At 40.7% G+C, this 23,340-nt stretch overlaps 1 protein-coding gene, 1 non-coding gene and 1 pseudogene across 2 annotated transcripts; 1 reads left to right on the forward strand and 2 right to left on the reverse strand.

The window, feature by feature from the left end:
• Nucleotides 1–177: 177 nt before the first annotated feature.
• Nucleotides 178–18,434, reverse strand: Rbx1 (ring-box 1). The gene is made up of 5 exons (XM_026405966.2): nucleotides 18,319–18,434; nucleotides 16,334–16,412; nucleotides 9,161–9,231; nucleotides 5,897–5,982; nucleotides 178–368 (listed from the first exon to the last, which is right to left on the reverse strand). The coding sequence occupies exons 1-5, from the start codon at nucleotides 18,394–18,396 to the stop codon at nucleotides 356–358; spliced, it is 327 nt and encodes a 108-aa protein (XP_026261751.1). The 5' UTR covers nucleotides 18,397–18,434; the 3' UTR covers nucleotides 178–355.
• Nucleotides 10,645–10,746, forward strand: LOC113194756 (U6 spliceosomal RNA). Its single transcript, XR_003302334.2, has one exon. It is a non-coding gene; the product is annotated as a U6 spliceosomal RNA (small nuclear RNA).
• Nucleotides 18,435–18,566: 132 nt separating the features above from the next.
• On the reverse strand, nucleotides 18,567–22,988 carry LOC113194731 (SNW domain-containing protein 1-like; annotated as a pseudogene).
• Nucleotides 22,989–23,340: the final 352 nt, after the last annotated feature.

Raw genomic sequence — 23,340 nt, forward strand, 5'->3', positions numbered from 1 at the left:
ACCAGTCTTCGAGTGACAGTGATCCACACTGCCCCTTGCTAGGCCAGATTCCTTGTGATCAAGTGATGCACTCTAGGGCATCTCTGCTCTAGCACTTCACAGTAAAATGCTTTCCAGTTTGGGTAGAGGGGAACTTTCGCTTATGTCCATTTTTTTCCACACACACAAGAGACAGCATCCATTCTAGAATTCAACTGGACTTTATTTGACATACAATACAATATGGTTGCAGGAAGCAAACTGAAAAGACAAAGGAGAAAAGACACAGTTCTATCTATTTTATAATTAAGTAACAGGAGGGCAAGTCACTAAATAAACAACAAAAACAGTTAAGCTTGATGGAAGAATTCTTTTTCTAGTGTCCATACCTGAAAGACAAAGTAAATCACTTCTTTAATCTCATGGTAATTTCCTAAGACTATAAAACCTCTTTAAACATATGAGTGAAAGCCTCACAGTTAGAACTTCGGAAAGAAGGGCTGGAGATGTGGCTCAGCGGTAGCGCGCTCGCCTGGCATGCGTGCGGCCCGGGTTCGATCCCCAGCACCACATACCAACAAAGATGTTGTGTCCGCCGAGAACTAAAAAATAAATATTAAAAAATTCTCTCTCTCTCTCTCTCCTCTCTCACTCTCTCTTTAAAAAAAAAAAAAAAAAAAAAGAACTTCGGAAAGAAGTGTCCACAACTGTGCTCCAAGACCAGGCAATGAAGCTGACCTCTGCCCATCCTTCATAGCTTCTCCCCTACAACCCTCCTGGTGACAGTGTTCCTGAGGCACCACAGCTGCCCGTTATCAGCAGATGCTGGGCAGTATTAGGGAGGTGAGAAGGAAAAGCTGCTGCTGGTGGCCGTGAAAGGGAACTCCATCTGTTCACCCTCATCAGTGGCTCAGAAAAGGTTTGAGAGCTGCCTGTCTCCCCTGGCCATGGCAGCCTATTTTCACCTCAATTCTAGTGTTCAGGAAGTTTGGTAAAGCAAATAATGAGGATAGCAACTGAAGAGACTTCAATTTCAAAATCTATCATCAGCTCTAATCATAGCTCTGATTCCACTTAGCACTACACAAAGTGAACTGTGGTGGGGAAACAAGGCATGAATTTCAGGGGGGTTCAAATTTCCCCAGAAGCCCAAATTTGACCCTAACAAGATTATAAAATAAACAAGGCCAGGAATTTTTTTTCTACAAATAGATTTCTGAAACACAAGATCCTTCATTATTATCTTTCTCAATCTTTTTTTTTTTTTTTTTTTTTTTTTTTTTAATGGTACTGGGGAGCTGGGGCTGTAGCTCAGTGGTAGAATGCTTGCCTAGCACGGGTGAGGCACTGGGTTCGATCCTCAGCACCACATAAAAAGTAAATAAATAAAATAAAGTTATACTTCTAGATTCTTTCTACAGCCCATCAACATTCACTGAAACCTGAGAGGAATTCGATAAACTGCCTTTTTTTTTTTTTTTTTTTAAAGATGATATTCATGGGCTGGAGATGTGGCTCAGCGGTAGCGTGCTCGCCTGGCATGCGTGCGGCCCGGGTTCGATCCTCAGCACCACATACCAACAAAGATGTTGTGTCGGCTGAAAACTGAAAAATAAATATTAAAAATTCTCTCTCTCTCTCTCTCTTCTAAAAAAAAAAAAAAAGAAAAGAAAGAAAGAAATCTGACAGTACTGGATGATGTAAGCTGAGATCCTGAGTTCTAGTACCCTTGTTCTATCCATATGACAAATAATTTTAACCAGAGACAAACTGCCTCAAAAGAACCAACACAGCAGGGATCAGTGAAAAAAGACTCCTGGGTTCATCCCCAGTACCTGCTCCCCACTTCCACCAAAAAGAAAAAGGAAGAATTTGTTCCACTTGAATTTTTCCCACCTGGGAAAATTACCAGTTAGGTAAAATGGCAGTGTCGAAACCCAGCCCAAGCTATTCATCACGTTCCTTAATTCTTCTTCTTCTTCTTTTTTTTAATAACTTCATTTTTTAATGTGGTGCTGAGGATCAAACCCAGTGCCTCATGTGATGGGAAGTGCTCTACCCCTGAGCCACAATCCCAGCCCACATTCCTTAATTCTTGGCTAGCCCTAGGTTCATATAATGGGTAGCACAAACCCTGCCTAAAATGGAGCCTTGAGGGAGGGGGGATAGTAGACAATAGGACAGACAGCAGAATACATCAGACACTAGAAAGGCAATATGTCAATCAATGGAAGGGTAACTGATGTGATACAGCAATCTGTATACGGGGTAAAATTGGGAGTTCATAACCCACTTGAATCAAACAGTGAAATATGATGTATTAAGAACTATGTAATGTTTTGAACGACCAACAATAAAAAAATAAATAAATAAATAACAAAAAAAAAAAAAAAAAAATGGAGCCTTGAGTCTGCTCTAAGGCAGAGCCAATTACAAAGTCCCTTGAAAACTTAGAAAAGTTCTTCCACCTGGTCATGTATTAATGTCACAGACATTTTTATGTCTTACACTACTTGTATTTACGTTACTTTGCGTATAGTCTGAGGTAGACAGTGAATATTTGGTAAGTTTCTCAAAAAACGATCAAGCATTTGATACCTCTCATGTTCTTTACCAAAATAAATTATTGAGGGCTGGGGCTGAAGCTCAGTGGCAGAATGCTTGCCTAGCATGTGTGAGGCACTGGGTTCGATCCTTTTTTTTTTTTTTTTTTTTTTTTAAGAGAGAGTGAGAGAGGAGAGAGAGAGAGAGAGAGAGAGAGAGAGAGAGAGAGAGAGAGAGAGAGAGAATTTTTAATATTTATTTTTTTTTTAGTTCTCGGCGGACACAACATCTTTGTTGGTATGTGGTGCTGAGGATCGAACCCGGGCCGCACGCATGCCAGGCGAGCGCGCTACCGCTTGAGCCACATCCCCAGCCCCTGGGTTCGATCCTTAGCACCATAAAAAAATATGTAAATAAAATAAAGTCATGCTGTCCATCTATAACTATATATATTTAATTATTGAATCGGGGCAGGGGTTGTGGCTCAGTGGTAGTGTGTGCCATCTGGCATGTGTGAGACACTGGGTTTGATCCTCAGCACCACATAAAAATAAATAAATAATAAAAACTATTGAATCTAAAAGCAAAACAACTATACTAATAAACAATTCCCAAACATTTTATGAACTAAATAACCCAATATTTTTGTTTTTAAAATTGAATAACACCTTATTTATTTATTTTTATTTTTTATTTTTAGGTGGACACAATATCTTTATTTTTTTATTTTTATGTGGTGCTGAGAATCGAACCCAATGCCTCACGCATGCTAGGCAAGCGCGCTACCACTTGAGCCACATCTCCAGCCCCTGAATAATATCTTATTTATGACTCATTTTTAGCAAAGAGGCACAACAGTACATGTCTGTAATCCCATTTACTTGGGAAGCTGAGGCAGAAGGATGGTAAGTATGAGGCCAGACTGAGCAACTTACACTCAAAATAAAATAAAAAGGGCTGGGAATGTAGCTCAATAGTAAAGCATCCCTAGGTTCAATTTCCAGTGCCATACAGAACTTTTTTTTTTCCCCTTAGTCCTGGGGAGTGAACTCAGGGGCACTCAACCACTGAGCCATATCCCTCGCACTGTTTTGTATTTTTATTTAGAGATAGGGTTTCAATGAGTTCTTAGTGCCTCGAAGTTGCTGAGCTGGGTTTGAACTCGCCATCCTCCTGTCTCTGCCTCCCAAGCCTGGGATTATAGGCGTGTGCCACCATGCCTGGCCAAAGAACTCTTATTTACATGAAATTCCCCTTTCCATAAATAAATGACAATGAAAATGACCAATAATTTGACAGATAAACAACGGGCAAAGGGCTGGAGATGTGGCTCAGCGGTAGCGCGCTCGCCTGGCATGCGTGCGGCCCGGGTTCGATCCTCAGCACCACATACCAACAAAAATGTTGTGTCCGCCGAGAACTAAAAAAAAAATAAATAAATATTAAAAATTCTCTCTTAAAAAAAAAAAAAAAAAAAAAAAACAACGGGCAAGATACATAAATATGTACACATACACCCTCTCCCAGGCAGTTCAAAAAATTGTTTGAAACACTTAAAAAAAAATTTAAATAGTTATTTTTTTGTAATTGGCCACAATACCTTTATTTACTTCTTTATTTTTATATGGTGCTGAGGATTGAACCCAGGGCCTCGCATGTGCTAGACGAGCACTCTACCGCTGAGCCACAATCCCAGCCCCCATGCTGAAAAATTTTAAAAATATAAGTTAAATCCTAATTTTCACCTGTCAGAGTGGCTAAGATGGAAAAGTTTTATAATAGAGCATTGGCAGGAAACCAAGAATGTGACATTCTGCTTCACTGTCAGGAGGGAGTGTAAATGAGTACCTATTCTTGGGAAAGGAAAAACTGACACTATTTATCAAAAGTAAAAATTTACATATTCCTCACCCAGAAATTTCTCTTTAGGAATTACTGCTACATATATACCTGGACATGCCAAAGGAGATTCATGTATAATGATGTTCATCCCTACACATTGCTTTTAACAGTGAAAACTGGAAACCCAAATGTCAATCAGCAGTGACTGATTTTAAAAAATGATGGCACATCTACATAAAGAAAGAAGGCAGTTTGTTATATCTTCAAAATATAAAAAAATGAAAAAAAATAGTGAATCACTGAATAGGAGGGTTAAATTTATGTTAAGAAAAAGAAATACCTATATATATGCAACTACATGTACGGAGATAGAAAGAGCTACTAAGCAGCTGTTTTGTTTTGGTTTTTTTAAAGAGAGAGAAAGAAAAAGACAGAGAGAGAGAGAGAGAGAGAGAGAAAGAGAGAATTTTAATATTTATTTTTTTTAGTTTTTGGCGGACACAACATTTTTGTTTGTATGTGGTGCTGAGGATTGAACCTGGGCCGCACGCATGCCAGGCGAGCGCGCTACCGCTTGAGCCACGTCTCCGGCCCCTAAGCAGCTGTTGATGGTGGTTACTCATAAGGTATGTGGTGGGAGATTCATTTTTGTTGACTATCCTTCCAATCACTTGAATTATTAAAAGTTTACCATGCCATGCTTTATTTATATAATACAAATTTAATCAAAGGGCTGGGCATAGTGTTGCATGCCTATAATGCCAGCTACTCAGGGGGCTGAAGCAGCTCAATCTGGGCAACTGAACAAGACCCTGTCTTGCATTTGTCTAGCTTTTTTGAGGTCCTAGGTTAAATCCCAAAATATTAAAAAAGCACCTCTAAATATTAAAAAAAAAAAAAAAGATAGCCACAAAAGCTTTACTAGAATTAATCATATAAGCTAAACCAATAGGAATGTGATTTTAGAAATTCAGCTGGGTACAGTGACTTGGGAGGCTGAGGCAGGAGGACTTTATAAGTTGCTAGGGATGGCTTTTGAACCTAAAGTAAGCAATCTAGCGAGACCCTGTCTCAAAAAATAAAAAAGGGCTGGCAATGTTGCTCAGTGGTAAAGTGCCCCTGGATTCAATCCCTGGTACCAATAAACAAACAAACAAACAAATAAATAAAAGCTTGCATATTCCAATATTACCTACTTTATTATTATTTTATTATTTTTTGAGACAGACAGGGTCTCACTAAGTTACCCAGGCTGTCCTCAAACTTGCAGCCTTCCTTCCTGCCTCGGCCTCCTGAGTTACTGTCACAGACACTAGAAGGTGGAGAAACCCCAGGTTGCAAACTTAATGTTGGCTAATCCTCTGTGCATTTTCCACATAGGCAAGTTCTTGCTTAGTTAACTAAAAGTTAGTTTAAAAAACAAGCCATGTTCCATGTCTCCACCGTCTTCCAGCCTGAGGTGAGTCAGAAAATAGGCCTAACTATAAAGCCCAGGTTTTTTATAACGATGCTAACGGCCAGAGATACCTACTTTTGGAATTCCCACTCTCTGTTGTCCAATGGGCACACCTGCCGTGTTTTGAGCCAGCGAGAGATGCAGTGGAAGTGAAAAGCATGCTGAAAGAAAAAAATGTATTTTATTAAAAATAACTCTGTGCAAGCTTCACCATCTACTGACAACACCTCTCACTAGACAGTGCAGCAATACATACCATGGGTTGGAGAACAAGAGCAGAAAACAATGGGCAAAAGTTCCAGAAAGGATCATATCCTTGTACAAGGATATTTCCAACAAAAACATTTGTTAGAAATGCCATTATTACTGAAGAAATTATTTACGGAGCACAGATTATATTCTAGCAGTGAGCACTCTCCCCTTTAAGGAATATGGAATATATTAGGGGATGCTTCTACTTTCCTTGAGAAATGACCTGAGCACACACAGATTTCCAACTTCCCCAATCTTGGTCACCAGTCACCAGTCTCCTCTCACCCTTGAAGAACGAGGATCAGGGAGTAAAGCCTACTCCTCTCCATCTATAGGGAGTGCACTGCCACTGCTACCCACCCAGGACTAAAACAGGCACCTCCCCAAACCCAACTCAACTCTAATCAAAGGAACTTTAATACTGATATTACAAGAGCTCGGCACTCAATAAGGCTTTAATGAGGATTTTGTTGTAAAAAGGAAAATTGCTGTTTAAAAAAGTACTCTGAAGGACAAACTGTATACAAGCAGCTCAAAGGGCATCAACAGACTATTTTCATGACTAAGACAGGAAGTAAAAAGGCAAGTGTCCCAAGAACACTGATAATGGATAGGAGCTAGGAATTGGCTTCGATTTGGGAAAAGGAGAATCTGTGTGTAGCCTTTTGGTGTGAGTTGATGACATGCAGATGCTAGTTAAAACTGCAATGGACACTTTTCTTCCTCCTGCCTCACTCATATGAGAACATCAAGAGGAGCAGCAAGGGTTCCTCCTCATTTAATCTGTAATTGCAGGGCTGCAGTGGGGCACAGGAGAGGAATACAGAGACACCCCAACAAAACCACCAAAGCTTTTGTAGGCTTGGTTTAATAACAGCTTTGAAATCTGATGTCTCCCAGAATAGTCATGGAACCTAAGAAACTTACAATATAGATTATTGTCTTGTGAACTACCTTTTGGCAAAAAAACTCTAATTCAGTAATTAAGAATGGGCTCATAGCTAGCACACTGTGGATTCTCGTTGTTCTATTTTTACAGAATGACAGCCTTCTGGAAGATCCCACTCCTGCAGACTCTCATACAACTCAATGTGAAAAAGGATTCTCCAAGAGGCAGAAAGTGGAGACATTTTTCTCAACCCCAGGTGCTGGGAAAAGGCTCATGCAAGCACATGCAAGATACCCACCTCTGTCTCCCACTTTCCCTAAGCACTCTGCCAAAGCACAGGATCCTTTACCCAAGCCCATGAGATGACATCAAGTGCTCAAGGGCAAGTAGGGGCTGCAAATGAGACTTCAGGGCAGGTGACAACATCCCTGAGCATTTTTTGATCCCAACTTTCTTCCTGTTAGTAATCTAAGATGTACTAATGGGTGTATTTAGCAGACAAGGTACAATCCACAGAGGATTCTTGACAGTACTCCACAGTTTACAGATATTGACATATATTACCTCATTTGAGCCTCACAGCAACTCTGGCAAGCAGGCATGACAGATATTATTATCTTAACTTTACAGACAGGAAACTGAAACCCAGTCAAGTTAAGTGACTTGCCTAATTCATGGAGCTGGTCTGTAGAAGAGTCAGAATCAGCACTCAAGACTGGCTTCTAGCACCCTATGCTAGTTCTCCTTTATGGCAGGATCTCTAAAAGACCCTTTCCTTAATAAAACTTGAGGGGAAATCCACCCCTTTTCATTCCACACAAAAGAACATGATTCTAAATATATGCCTGAATGTTACAGAGAGCAAAGAGCCCAATATATTTTCTTTACCTCCACAAACGATGAAAGTCATCCTTTGGCCAATACTAACCACTGTGAAACTGGACAAAGGGTCCTAACATAGATTGAAGAAAGTGCACCACAGGCATGGGTAGAGAAGGCATTTCAAACCCACACAAAAGCACTAGGAGCTACCACGTGACCTCTAAACTCCAAATTTCTATTTATTTAGATTTTTTAACACATGTTTATGCTGACTATGTGCCCAAAGTTCTAAATACTTTTTAACATTAAACCACTTAATCCTGATTACAGTTCTATGTTGCCTGCTATCCGCCCCATTTTACATGAGGGAACCAAGAGTAGAGATGTTAAATACCTTGGCTTCAAGTCACTTAGTAAATAAGACAAAGACAGGGATTGGTAGTCTGACTCCACAATCTATGACTCCTTGCGTCATGCTGGAGTTGTGGGTCCTTTGTCCCCTTGGCATAGGAGGCCTGGACAGGACAGTTTCAACTACTGTGATTAGGACTGTATGGTTCTAAGGATGAATTTTTAACATTTGCTAGAAATAACACATTTGATGTTTGTTACCTTCACAGCTGTCACACTCTGAAGGCTACACACTTAGTTCAGCCATGCTACACAAAACATTTCTGGCATGAGCCATATTTTTCTTTTCTTTTTCTGTTTTAAAATTCCTTTCTATTTTCTTTTTGGGCACTAGGGATTGAACCCAGGGGTGCTTAACCACTGAATCACATTCTCAGTCCTTTTTATAAAAATTTTTATTTTGAGCAGGGTCTTGATAAATTGCTGAGGCTAGCCTCAAACTCATGATTCTCCTCCCTTAGCCTCCCAAGTCACTGAAATTACAGGTGTGTGCCACCACATCTAGTTCTTTTATTTCTTCTTGATGAGCCATATTTAAAAAAAAACCCTGAGTACAGTTACATTTAAAACACACACACATACACTTAAAAACTCAATTTATCCACCGATCTTAGTTCCACAGACACTTGACCTTAAAAAAAAGGGTCTGTTCAGAAGGTAAACAGACCATTCCCAAGACCAGGCAATAGGCTTTGTCTCCCAAAGACAAACCCTCACAATACTGCAAACAAAACTAGGTGTACTTCATAATTAAGACAAACTAGTATTTCTTTGCAATAACTAATTATGTTTATCCTGTTACAGGTGAACAGTATGAGGATTTAAAATCTTTTGTACTATTTGTATACGTTTTGGGAGAAAGGTTGGCTAGTCATTTTTTTTCCTAGTTATTTTCAAGACTGGCAAAGCAGGAAAAGTGGCAATATGTTTACAAGCCATGCTGATAGGTAAAGATGTTTCCTTACGTTACAGACTCCCCATGCAACGGTACACTCTTCGGAAGTAGCAGATGCCTGGTTAGCTTGACACTCTATGCCTGTGGGAACAAAAGCAATAGCATCACTGGACCTGAGAGCAGCAACCTTTCAGCCTGGAGCAGCCAAGCAATCCTCAAGTGGTTAATTAGCCATAATTGTTTTTTTTTTTTTTTAAATAAATGTGAAAAAGGACGAAGAACATGGAAGACAGAAATGAGTTTAGCAGCAAGATTTCTTAATTTTTGCTTAAAAAATGTGTTAACAAATAGGAAAAATGTGTTTAAAATCTGAGCATAATCTGAATTGCTAAAATGTGAATGATTCCTCCTAATTTGGTAAATTTAGTTAAGTCACCTCATGACTCTTGTTATTCTCAGGGCTGGTGTCTTTTCCCTATTCCTGAAAAATGCTTCCCCTTGGGTCCTTACAGCACCTATGCCTTACAGCCCAAAGTCCTAGATGGGTAACACTTCAGTCCCTAAAGGGATCAGGAAGGAACCTGTGAACTGGGCAGAAGCAAAGTAAAAGGTGGAGGGGTGAAGAGGTCCTTGTGCACTTTTGTGTACAAGGATCAACTCAAAATTATTGAAAACATTATCAAGCAAACTTGTTAAGCTGATAGTTAGATTTGAGGCCCACCACTGTGTGATGCTAGCTGCCTGTGAGGCAATTTTGTCTAGGAAGTCACACAAGTAACTGCAAATGTATGCAAATATTGATTTTATAAAGAAGGAAAAGAAGAGAATTTAAAGAGGATAAAAATCTGAGATTGAGAACTGATGAGTAAAGCTCTACTGGGGATAAATATTCAAAGAATAAGGTTTGTTAATATAGAATTAGCTTTTTCTGAAGATGATAACCAAAAGGAGTTTCCCTTCTGAAGAATAAAAAGCTTTAGGGAAGACTATAACTATTTAATAGGGTATAATTACTTCAAAGTGTCATAGGGAAAATGGCAAAACTGTAAAAAAATAATATTGAAATGTTAATGGGTATCCTAGGGGAAGAGATATCATGTAATAAAGGCTCCCCCCACCATTCTTCAAGATTACAAAAAGCAAAGGATCTGAAATCACAGAACTTGCTTTTGCCACTCAGATTCACACTACAGAATAACTTGGTTTGTCATCTGAAAAGAGTAGAGAGACTCTAGGGTCTGTGAAGTTAATTCAAGAATTTATTGGGGAAGTAGGGAGGAAGCACTGAGGAGTGATACTGACCAAATGATATTGTTATATTGTGTGCATTTATTTCTATGTAACAACAAATCCCTATAATACAAATAACTATAATGCAATTAAAAAAAAAAAAAGAAGGCTGGGGTTGTGGCTCAGTGGTAGAGCGCTCGCCTAGCATACACAAGGCACTGGGTTGGATCCTTAGCACCACATATATGTAAAATAAAGATATTGTGTCCACCTAAAACTTAGGAATAAATATTAAAAAGAAAAAAAAAACTTATTGGGGCATGCTTGCTTCAGCAGCACATATATTAAAGTTGGAATAATATGGAGAATAACAGCATAACCTCTATGCAAGAATGACAGTGAATTTGTGAAGCATTCCATATTTTTAAATTCACAAACACAAAAAAAATTTATTGGAGCTGTGAATACACTATGATATTTAAAAGGAGAGAGAATAAAATCTGATGTCAATTTGGATCCTATAACATGAGGACTACATATTGTGAAACTAGCAAAGTAAAATTCACAGTTAAAAAACAAAACGGTATCAAGGTACAATCATCTACATAAGTTTTAAGACTATCTGGCTGTGGCCATGACACTAGTCACCTCAGGAATTCCTCAAGCCCCCTACGTGATACAGCCTGTTCCCTCCTCTGCCTCCTCTGTCGCTCTCTATCCTTCAGGCTCCAGTTTAAATCCCTACTTCTTGACTGAAGCTTCTTCTAACCCCCCACACTTGAGTCATTTTCTTTTCCTTCAAATACTCTAAATACTTATTTTTTATAACATTTATCAAAAGGCATTTTGAGTTAGGCACACTGTGCCTGCCCATAATTCCAACAACTTAAGAGGCTAAGGTAGGTGGATCACAAGTTTGAAGCCAGCCTGTGGCAACTTAGCAAGACTCTTGTCTTAAAATAAAATAGGAAAAAAAAAAAAAAGGGCAGGGGATGTAGTTCAGAGGTAGAACCCTCTGGAGATCAATCCCTGGCACCACCAGAAACAAATAAAAAATTGTTTTCAGATTTTTGGTGCGAGAGAGAGAAGACCAGAGTTGAGTCAAGTTAGTTTATAAACAGGGGCAGGAACTGTTCACTGTCAACCCAGAGCAGACAAACAACTGCATACAGCTCTGACAAGGCAGAACTTATTTTATGTGATTTATAAAGCCTGGGAACTTTTAAACTCTGATACAAGAATGGTACCACCAAAGAACTGCTAAGGAAGCAATGAGCTTCTTTTCAAGAGTGGACAGATTTCACACCTCCAATGATAGATTCAGTTTTACAAAGATGGCTCGGTCTTATAGGTAAAGGTTGGGTTCAAGATGAAGGTACCCTCTTAACTTGGAATAAGATTCATTGTACATCCTACTGACATGTATAACTAAAAGGAACAAATGAAAATATTTACAAAAAGAAAGATTCACAGATAATGGAGAAAATAACAACTTGCAGAGTATGTATTTCAGCAACTATTTAAAACAACTAAGATATGGGACAATGTAAAATAAATTCAAAGCTATAGGAATGCTTGTAGTAGCAATGCAGACTCAATAAGTCTTCAGACCAAGAATATTTTGTAGGAGTCTGACTGGGGTACAGCCACAATATTTCTTTATTTATTTACAGTTATATATATAATTATTCTTTTAATGCCAGAGCAGATTTATTGGAAAATGGCCATTGCTAAATTAAAAGTTTTGTTTTCCAGGCTGGGAATATAGCTCTATGATAGAATGTGAGGTCCTAGGTTCAGTCCCCAAACTTGTTTTCATCTTTAACAAAAAGTCTTTTTATAAAAATCATAAATCCAATAATTATTTAAAGTTGTAGCACCAGAATTCCCTTCAGTGTCAGTATTAAAGGGGTACATTTCTTAAGAGTAAAGACTTGATCTCAGTTATTATTTTGACCTAGTGCCTGGCAAAATGCCAGGATATATTCATTCAAATGAAAAAGGACATGATTTAAAGTGAAAATACATTCATTATATTTTGTTATGAAGAGTTCAATATTCTACTTCACTGGGCATTTAAAATATGAGACAAAACAGGTACCTGAGAGTCTACAATGATACCACAAGCATTCAAGTTTTAAGAAAAGATAACATTTAGATGGTATTTGTCTTTCATGGTCTTCCCAAGAAGTGTGTTCTCTTGCATCCAGAGAGGCACACAATGACTTAAATATTAAGGTTGGGGGTAAAAATCTATATAAAATCATTAACTATTTTCAGATGAGAATCCCAAGAAAGTAAAATTTCTCTGGGTGCAACTTGAAAATGCAAGGCATAGAAACTGGCAAGCCCATAATCAAAACCCCCACCCAAACACATTTAAAACCGTGTTTTTTCTGTGATGGGTTCCTTCCATCTACATTAAACACAATGGTTGTGGCCGATTTGCTTTGACTGCAGTGTGAAAAGGAAAACAGGGTCAAAACTCAAAGCAGCCAAGGGGCTGGAGACATGGCTCAAGCGGGAGCGCGCTCGCCTGGCATGCGTGCGGCCCGGGTTCGATCCTCAGCACCACATACAAACAAAGATGTTGTGTCCGCCGAGAACTAAAAAAAAAATAAATAAATAAGAATCTCTCTCTCTCTCTCTCTTAAAAAAAAATAAAAACTCAAAGCAGCCAAGAGAAGTCAACTACTGGCACATGCCATGATTGCTAATACAAAATATTCAATTCATGCTTGCTTATAAGCTGCAATGATCAAAACATTCTGCCATTTTGTTTTTATAATTTACCTAGCAAACATTTAGTGAGAACTTACTAGGTACTGGACACCATGCTAGATATACAATACTACATAACATGGACATGATAAAGAATACCTAATTAAATCATTAATATGAAAGCAAGCCACAGGACATCTTGGGATTGTTTAATTGAACTGCCATAGCCTGTATGCTTTATGTAAGTATGGTTAGGAAAATATCTAAAATATCTTTGAGGTCAGGCACAGTGGCACACGCATGCCTGTAAACCCAGCAACTTCGCTGGAGGAGGCAGAATTACAAATTCAAAGCAAGATCTGGCAATTTAGCAAGACCTTGTCTCAAAATATAAATGACTGGGGACCGGAGATGTAGCTTAGTGGTAGAGTACCACTGGGTTCAATATCCAGTACCCTTACCAAGCAAAATGAAAGTTAGTTCAAGGTAAAATCCAAAAATCAACTATGGGTTAGTCTTACATGGCCCAATAATGTAAGCATTAGCTACATGTGGCTTTTGAACAACTGAAATGTGGCTAGTCTGAATTGAGATGTGCTGTTAAGTATAAAATACACACTAAATCACTAAGACTTAGTACAAAAAAATGTAAAGAATGCATTAACCAGGGCTGGGGTTGTGGCTTAGCGGTAGAGCGCTCACCTGGGACATGTGAGGCACTGGGTTGATCCTCAGCACCACATAAAAATAAATAAATCAAATAAAGGTATTGTGTTCACCTACAATCAAAAATATATTTAAAAAAAAAAGGATGCATTACCCAGTCCTGTATCATACTTTTAAACATTGAATACACGTTGAAAATATTGTTTATCACAGGTTAAATAAGATACAATATTAAAATCAATCTAACCTGTTTGTTATTAATGTGGGTAACCAAAATATTTAAAATTCTGATCGTGCTCATATTTGTGGCTAACACTGGATTCTGTTGTGTCAGACAGTAGCAGGGAGAAGAGGTGCAGAATGTTTCAGGCAGAAAAAGAAATATTAAGGGTCCTAAAAAAAGGCTTGGCAGGGCTGGGGTTGTGGCTCAGTAACAGAGCGCTCACCTAGCATGTGAGAGGCTGGGTTTGATCCTCAGCACCACATACAAATAAATAAATAAATAAATAAATAAAATAAAGATTTTTGTTTAAGTTGAGTCCAACTACAACTTTTTTTTTTTAAATATTTTATTTATTTATTTGTTATTGGCAGACACAACATCTTTGTTTGTATGTGGTGCTGGAGGATCGAACCCGGGCCGCACGCATACCAGGCGAGCGCGCTACCGCTTGAGCCACATCCCCAGCCCCCAACTACAACTTAAACAAAAAAAAATTAAGGAAAAAAAATGAATGGCAGCCAGGCACAGTGGTGCATGACTAATTTCAGCTCAGGAGGCTGAGGCAGGAGGATCCCAAGCTCAAAGCCAGCCTCAGCAATTCAGCAAGATCCTGCTCAAAATAAAAAAAGTAGGCTGGGGAGGTGGCTCACCAGTTAAGCACTTCTGGGTTATCCCCAGTACCAGAAAAAGAAAAAAAAAGTGCGGCACTTCAGGAATGGAAAGAGGACCCAAGAAACTACTGGTGAGCAGGAAGTGGGTCGAGATGAAGCTGGAAAAGAATAAGATTTAAAAAAAAAAAAAAGTGCCTATAATTCTAATCCTATAAGCTTAAAGTTTCTTTGCCCTATTTCTGATCTCAATAAGAAACCATTTTAGTACCCAGAAGAAAAAGTAACATCAATTGTTTCTCATATGACCAGTATTATTCTTCCTTTTTTTTTTTTGGTACTAGGGATTGAACCCAGAAACACCTAACCACTGAACCACATCCCCAGCCCTTTTTAAATATTTTATTTAGAGACAGGGTCTCACTGAGTTTCTTAGGGCTTCATTAAGTTGCTGAGGTTGGCTTTGAACTCAAAATCTTTCTTCCTTAGCCTCCCGAGTTACTGGGATTACAGGCATGCAACACCATGCCCAGCATTCTTGCCCCATCACCACAGTCTACCAACAACTATAATCAGATCTAAGTGTTGACTTATTTGTAAAACAAAATATGTGGAGATTTAAATTAAATTTCTTTACCTCAATTAATTATCTAGTTAGATGTTGGCAATGATGAAATTTTTACTATATTTGGATATAATACCAAGAATCCTTACTCCTTGGACTTCTTTTTTGTGGTACTGGGGACTGACCCCAGGATCTCCTACACTCTAGGCAAGTGCTCTACCTCTAAGCTATACCCTAGTCCTTTTTATTTTTTTGAGACAGGGTCTCACTAAGTTGACTCTGGCCTCACTGCAGTCCTCCTGCCTCAGCTTCCTGAGTCACTGGGATCACAGGCATGCACCACCAACCCTGGCTAGACCTTTCTTCATACAATTGTCACTGAGTATGTGAGGTGAATTGGTTGCAGGACTGCCCTGCCCCAACCAATCCTATAGATATCAAAATATGAGGATGTGCAAGTCCCTTATATAAAATGGTGTAGTATTTGCATCCAATCTCTGCAATCCTCCCACAAACTTTAAGTACTCTAGATTACTTATAATACCTAACAGAATTAAATACTATGTAAATGGTTGTTATAATGTATTGCTTAGGGAATAATAACAAGGAAAAGATTTGTATATGTTTGTAAGAAATGCAGTTTCTGGGGTGGGGATGTGGCTCAGTGGTAGAGCAATTGCCTCACAGGTGAGGCACTGGGTTTCAGCCTCATACTCCTGGGCTCAAGTCATCCATCCGCCTTGGCAGATTGAGTAGTTAGGACTACAGGTGCATGCTGATACACCCAGTCAGATGCAATATTTAAAATAACAAACTTGCAATCTGTGGTTGTTTGAACCTGTAAACACAGAACCTGAAGAAGGGCCAACTATAAATATAGTCCAACAAAAACTAACTCAGAATATTTTAGCTTAAAGTTTATTTTCTTCCATTCACATTTGAGTATAAGATGGGAAATATATAGGAAGAAACACAGGGCCTCTGTGTCCACAATTCATTCTAAATGTGTCCTTGGCATCTTCAGATTCAGTAACTTATTCTGAGAGCTGGGTATGCTTCTAGGATGTCATGAAAAACTACTTTATTTTGATCACACCAACAGACTAGATGCAGAAACCCCAAGTGCTTTATGGTTTATATCTCCTTGTGAAAAAGAAAATTGGTCACATCAGGATAGCCACAATCTCTGTAACCGTCTCAACTTCCTCCCATCCTTCTCCAATTACTTACAAAGATCCATAATGTGGTTCCTGCAGATGGCACAGTTATCAACCACAATATCCCAGGCCCAGAGGGCTACTGCATTCCACTGCAAAGAGAAAAAGGGGGAACAATGCACTCTCCTTGTAATGTAACACACATGCTCCTTAGGATATCATGCTGCAGCTGAAATCATAGGAACAGGGACCACAAAACAAAGGCATTTTTGGACATTACTCTTCTTTTATTATATCAGAGGACAACAGTAGGCTACCTATATGCTTTCCCATTCTTTAATAGATTGAGCATATGAACATAGAAATTAAAGAGTATTATTTTAATTTTCCCTACAGTTTAAAATAATTTTTGCTGCATCAATGTAAGCAAATTAAGTTTAATGAGAACAAGCTTAAATTACTGTACAGGTTTCCCTGGCAGTTACAGAAGCTCAAAATCTGCACAAACACTGACAGTTCAAGGCAGCTTTGGAAGTATGAGCAGGGAGTGAAAGCTCAGAACACAATGAACTAAGATGATGATTGGATCATAAGTGGGTAATCATGGGATAAGCTGGATAACCAGTTACCCAGTGTCAGTACACAGAACAAGGTCATCACTTAAATCTTAGGAGATTACTTATTAACAATTGGTAGAATTTACTAGATTTTGTTTAGTTCTTATCAAATAAACGATGTCCTTAGCTTTTGGAAGTTCAGCCTTTTTAGTTAATTCCAGTAAGAGTTTATCAAAAATGTATTTAAATAGTACAACTCTCTCGCCTCTACGATATATATACAGCCAAACTCCCCTTTCTCTACTAATTTGGTGCCACTTCCCAAACCTCCATCTCTTTCAAACCCAACTCTCATGGTCTAGAAACTTCTTCAGCATTTTTCACACCATAGCTTCAACTCAGAAGAAAAACCCTACTTCTATTATTCTTCAATATGGCTGCTGGCTGCAGTGACCACAATGAGATGCCAAAAAGAAAAAGACAAAAAAAAAAAAAAATTAAAAAGCCCAAATGCGGGGGTGGGGGGTGAGGTGGGGTGGAGAGGAGATACTGTCTTGTGCTTAGCTAGATGCTACACGAATATATCTTCCCTCCTTCAAGATCTTCATTTTGACAGATTTATTGACTTCACCTTAGGCGGGATTCACACTTTTCTCCCAAACTGTTGGCAATATACTAAAAGGGATCTCATGCAAAAAGACACATTCCACATTTTTCCTTTCCCACTCTTACCAGGTTACTTGAGACTAGTACTCAACTCTCCTTAAATGCCACAAGAAACGGGCTCGCATTTTCCATTGACCAACTACCACCACGATTTAAATTTTTTTTTTGTTGTTGCTGTTAGAAGGGGATCTGGCTGAACATGCCTGAGAACCACAGGACTGGGGCGACTCTGTAACACCCGGCAGACATCTCAGAAAAGCCAAGCTTTACAGTCGAGAATTTAACTCGGTGGGGCAAGGGCCGGAGAGGGAGCTAAAGGAGGCCTCCCTTTGGCGAGGACCACGTCGGGGCTCCTTAGAGTCAGAGGAACCCCAAGCTCCAAGAAGGGGCGGGGCAGGGGGATCACCGGGTGGGCTCCTCCAGTGCGTGGTATCTCAGCTTCCCGGCTTTCGCTGCACTGCCCCATCCTCCACCCGCCGCAGTCGCCCGGGCTCCCCATTCCACCCACCCCACCCTGCCCTTCCCCCACCCTCAGCCTCTCCAGTGACAGCTCAGGCGCTTGGCTCCCGCAGCCAGCTCGCAACCCCGCGCATCTCAATAAGCACCTCCGTGATTGGCCCCTCCGCCTCCCAGCGAAACCAACACTGTACAGAACAGTGGGCCGCCGTCCTGCCGATCAACTCTAAGGCCCGCCCCCCGGCTTCCTTTCATGGGACCCGGTCCCAGGAACGCCCTGAAATGAAGCCTTTTCCTTCGCGCCTCGGTTATCCCCGGGCCTGCCAGTCAAATCCGCGCCTCTCTAGCTTCCCTGAGGAAGGCACTGGCGAGACCCAACCTTTTTCACTTCAAAGCGCTTCTTGCCCGCGCCGCTGTTGGTGCCGCTCGGGGTATCCACATCCATCGCTGCCGCCATTTTGGAAACAGACGGTCCTTCGCCCGGCCACTGCGCCTGCGCAGCGGCGCACGCCGCTCTCCCCCTCCCCCCAGCTTGGGCACCTCCTCCCATGCCCCTCCCCTCACTGGCGCGCGACGGGGCGGGGCATGTGGTCACGCCCCTTAAAGGCGCTGGCGCGGGATCCCCCCTCACGTCGGCTGGGGAGGAGGCGGTGGCCTGAGTGGCCGGGGCGGGGCCGGGCGGAGCTGGGAGACGTGAGCTAGCTGGGTGGAAACGTTCAGTCGGACCCGCGCTAGTCGTCCTCCCTTGGGAAGCTCGCGGCCGTACTCTTTCGGCTGGGGCGGCGCCTGTTTCTTCGGCCTCGTCCGGGAGCCGGGACCAGCCGTGCTGCTCGTGAGGCCCGATCGGTGGAAAGGGCAAGATGGGCCCGATTCGCCTTCCGTACGCCCTGGCCCGCTCCCGAGCCTGCCCCGAGGTGCAGTCACCGCGGAGGCCTGAGGCAGGGGCTTGCCAGGGCCCAGGCACCGTCGGGTTTCCTGATTCAGGTTCAGGAAATGATTCGGCGGTGAGGAAGGATACCTCCGAGTGCCCTCCCCAAGGCCGAACTGAGCGGCCCTGCCTTCACCTTCCTACCAGAAATGGAGGAGGCTTAGCAGCCTGGGAGATGCCAGCTCCCGACAGCCCATAGTATCAGTTGGTCCCAAATGGCCTTTGGTAAGGTACCCAAGTTCAGTTTAAAGTATTTGAGTACACATCCCTATTCTTTCATTGGTCATGTGTAGAGCGTCCTTCCTCCCTAATTTTTGTCCTATTTCCACTTCTTGCACTGTAGTCAAAGTGGGCCATCTTTAGTTGACGAACTTGAATTTTGTTGAGGCTGACACGTATTCTTACTGTGTGTTCCCAACTGGCCAAAGCACCTGTGTACTTTATATCAACTTTCCTATGTCTAGACCAAGCCTCCCTTTTACATCTCTAACCTTGCAGAGGATGACGCCACTATTTCATTCTTAAATTTCATATAATTCTACTTGAAATTAGACTCATCTCTTCATTTTTTATATGACGCTCAGAATGGAACCCAGTGGCTCACGCGTGCTAGGCAAGCGCTCTACCGCTGAGCCACAACCCCAGCCCCTTACATATTCTCTTAAAAGACAACTGGAGAGTAATGGAGTGTTCTTAGTCATAAACAAGAACACCATCACAACTTTGGAAAGAAAAATTCTGTGAGTCAGGCGTGGTGGTGAGCGTCTGTAATCCGGTATGACTCAGGAGGCTGAGGCAGGAGAATGTCAAGTTCAAAGCCAGGCTCAGCAATTTAGGGACTACCTCAGCTAGTTAGCAAGACCCTGTTTCGAAATAAAAAAGGGGAGCCGGCACAGTGTTGCACGCCTATAATCCCAGCGGCTGGGGAGGCTGAGGCAGGAGGATTGCAAGTTAAAAGCCAGCCTCAGCAAAAGTGAAATGCTAAAGCAACTCATTGAGATGCTGCCTCTAAATAAAATGCAAAATAGGGCTGGGGATGTGGCTGAGTGGCTGAGTGCCCCCTGAGTTCAATCCCCAGTACTCAAATAAATAAATAAAAAGGGGCTGGGGGGGCTGGGGGTGTGGCTCAATGGTAGAGCACTTGCCTAGCATGTGTGAGGCACTGGGTTCGATTCTCAGCACCACATATATGAATAAAATAAAGGTCTATTAACATCTAAAGATTTTTTTTTTAAAAAAAAGGGGGGCTGGGGATGTGGCTCAGTGGGTAAGTGCCCCTGAGTTCAATCTTTGGTATCAAAAAGAAGTAAATAAATAATAAATAAAATAAATGTGAGAACTCAAAATTTATAGGAACCCTACAAAATTTTCTTAACCCAAATTTTATTTTATTTTATTTAATATTTATTTCTTAGTTCTCGGCGGACACAACATCTTTGTTGGTATGTGGTGCTGAGGATCGAACCCGGGCCGCACGCATGCCAGGTGAGCGCGCTACTGCCTGAGCCACATTCCCAGCCCATAACCCAAATTTTAATAATTCCATGTTAAGGCTGCGAATATAGCTCAATTGGTAGAGTGCTTGTCTTGCATGCACAAAGCCCTGGGTTCAGTCTCTAGCAGCGTGCACACCCCCCACACACACACACACACAGCCCATGTTAAAACTGTCACTAATTTATTGTGTGCCTACGGACCACTACAGGGGTACTAGAAACCCATAGTAAACTTAAGTGTGGAAGACATACTATCTATCATTCTTGAATTGAGTATGTACCACGACCTATTTTAAAACAGGAAAGCCACAGTGATGAAAAGTCAAACTCCTACTGGAGAAATAATATACAAGCCATCAAATAAATACATCCGGAAGTCTAAAGTATTGATAAATGCTATGAAAAAAATTAAACTAGATAATGAGATTGGGGAAGGAGGCAGCAACATTGATCTGGATGATTAGGTAAGGTCTCTATGAAGAGTGACATTTAAGCTGAAGTCCTTACAATGGCCTAGCTGGCCCTGGGGGATGTACAGACATGTCTTGATTAACATGGATACATTCTGAAAAAGGCATTATTAGGCAATTTTGTTGTTGGGTTAACATAGAGTGTACTTAACACAAACCTAGATCATACATTCTATTATGTAGATGCCTAGGATAGATTGTAGATGCCTAGGATAGATTGTAGATGCCTAGGATAGATCGTATAGCCTGTTGCTCCTAGGTTGCAAACTTGTACATCATGTTACTGTAATGAATACTGTAGGCAACTATAACACAATAGTTTTTGTATATCTAAACAGAAAAGGTACTGTAAAAATGCAACATAAAAGCACTGGGGATCTAGCTCAGAGGTAGAGCACTTGCCTTACACACACAAGGCCCTGGGTTCAATCCCCAGCACCAGGCATAAAAGATGAAACATGGGGGGTATGGCTCAAGTGGTAGCGCGCTTGCCTGGCATGCGTGCTGCCTGGGTTCGATCCTCAGCACCACATACAAAGATGTTGTGTCCGCTGAAAACTAAAATATATATATATATATATATATATATATATATATATATATATATATATATATAAAATTCTCTCTCTTTAAAAAAAAAAAGATGAAACATGGCATCCTTGTATAGGACACTTACTATAAAAGGAGTTTGTAGGACTGGAAGTTGCTCTAGCTTAATGAGTGAGTAGTGGACTGAGGATCTTTTAGAGTCATAGTGGTGACTTCCAAAATCTTGTCCAAACCAAAAGGATATTCCTCAAACTGAACTGGTCCTTTCTGACTCCTCTATTTTCTAATCCAGAAAATTTGTCAGGAACAAATCTTTTGGTCTTTATTCTGGCTTCTAGGTGCTCACCCTATATTTTTTACTGGGCCTATAAATACTCTGGGCCATATCTTTACCACCTCTCCTAGCTAGATCATCAACATTGTAAATGGCATCTTCTCCACTTTCAGATCCACTGTCCATACCTTTGGATTGGCTGAAGAGCCTTTGATCAGACTGAGCTTCATTGGAATTCTGATAATTGGGCTCAAGAGCAATAAATTCACTAAATTCTTGATTTTAATTTCTCTGCAGAAATTAATATTGACCTCTTATCAGGAGATGCTATGGAAGAATTCAGTCATTGCTGTCTCTCTTTTTGCTTGTCATGCCAGATTTTATCCCTCTCACATGCCTCTCCATTCTCTTTCCCCCCACATCTTTTCTTTCTTCAGGCATGCATTGCCAGCTTCACAAGCCTTCTTCAGAAACAATGTATAGAGATTTAGCCAGTTTAGAAAATTTTTGATTGATGGATACTGTCTGTAATCTTTTTTTTTTCCATCAGCAGCAAGACATTTGTCTCATGGAATTGTATAACACTTCATTTTCCAGTGGGAAATACAAGAAATCTTTCCTTCTTGCTCCCTTACAATCATCTTTCAGCCAGAATAATTCATGACAGGTGCAGAAAGAGAACTTTCTTGTTAATCATGAAGGCTCCGTTGGATCTTTCTGCATTTTTTACCATCCAAGTAAACCTCCCTTTAGCTCTGGTGTTGAAAGCCACACATGCTGAGATTGTGTGCGTCAGATATCCTGAGCAGGAGCCAGTTTATCATATTCAAGAACTGGCTTGATGCAACATTCTACAATACTGTTTTTTTTTAAGGTTATTCTTATCTTCTCTGTTGTCTTTAATAGTTTCTTCATCGGTTCTTTGCAGGTCTAGATCATCTACATTCATAACCTCTTTTGGAGCCAGTTGAATGTTTTGCTATAAATGACTTCCCCCCACCCAATTCTGGGGATTGAACCAGAACTTTGCACATGCTAGGCAAGCATTCTACTATTGAGCTACATCTCCAGCCTCTCCTCCTCTTTTTAAGGCAAGGTCTTGATAAATTGTGGAGGCTAACCTCAAAGTTGCCATTCTCTGCCTCAGCCTCCTCTCCTACGGGGCCAAATGACCTTGTCTTTTGACCATTCTAATTGAGCAGTGATATCATATTTAATTTTTCCTTCAGAACCCACTTGAATGGTCAGTGCATTTGATACTTTTTTTTCCCCATTCCATAATCAGTAATCTCTTGAAAAACTCCCTCCATCTCCAAAATCTGCTGTACCCATAGTGGGGAGGTTCTCTTCAGGAAAAGACCAATGAGGACTGCCGTGATCTCTGAGATCTTGCTTTTCCTTCAGGCTCAGGTTGGTCCTGAGAAGGCTGAGTAGGTGCAGGTAAAAAGCTGCTGAGTGGGCTGGGGATGTGGCTCAAGCAGTAGCGCACTCGCCTAGTATGCGTGCGACCCGGATTCGATCTTCAGCACCACATACCAACAAAGATGTTGTGTCTGCCAAGAACTAAAAAAAAAAAAAAAAAAAAAAAAAAAAAAAAAAGCTGCTGAGTACCATCTTCTTCCACTAACATTTATATAATTTTATTTAAGTTTTAAAAGTTCTTCAGCAGGGCTGGGGTTGTGGC

This window comes from Urocitellus parryii, chromosome 5 (genome assembly GCF_045843805.1).
Source record: "Urocitellus parryii isolate mUroPar1 chromosome 5, mUroPar1.hap1, whole genome shotgun sequence".
NCBI classification, from domain to species: domain Eukaryota; kingdom Metazoa; phylum Chordata; class Mammalia; order Rodentia; family Sciuridae; genus Urocitellus; species Urocitellus parryii.

What these genes read in the sequence shown, in the direction of transcription:
- Rbx1 (XM_026405966.2), bottom strand. Translation starts at nt 18,396, where the DNA reads ATGGCGGCAGCGATGGATGTGGATACCCCGAGCGGCACCAACAGCGGC. An exon ending in GAACCACATTATGGATCTTT is followed by an intron (nt 9,232 to 16,333) that starts GTAAGTAATTGG and finishes TTGTTCCCACAG; the next exon opens with GCATAGAGTGTCAAGCTAAC. An exon ending in TTGCATGGGGAGTCTGTAAC is followed by an intron (nt 5,983 to 9,160) that starts GTAAGGAAACAT and finishes TTTTTCTTTCAG; the next exon opens with CATGCTTTTCACTTCCACTG.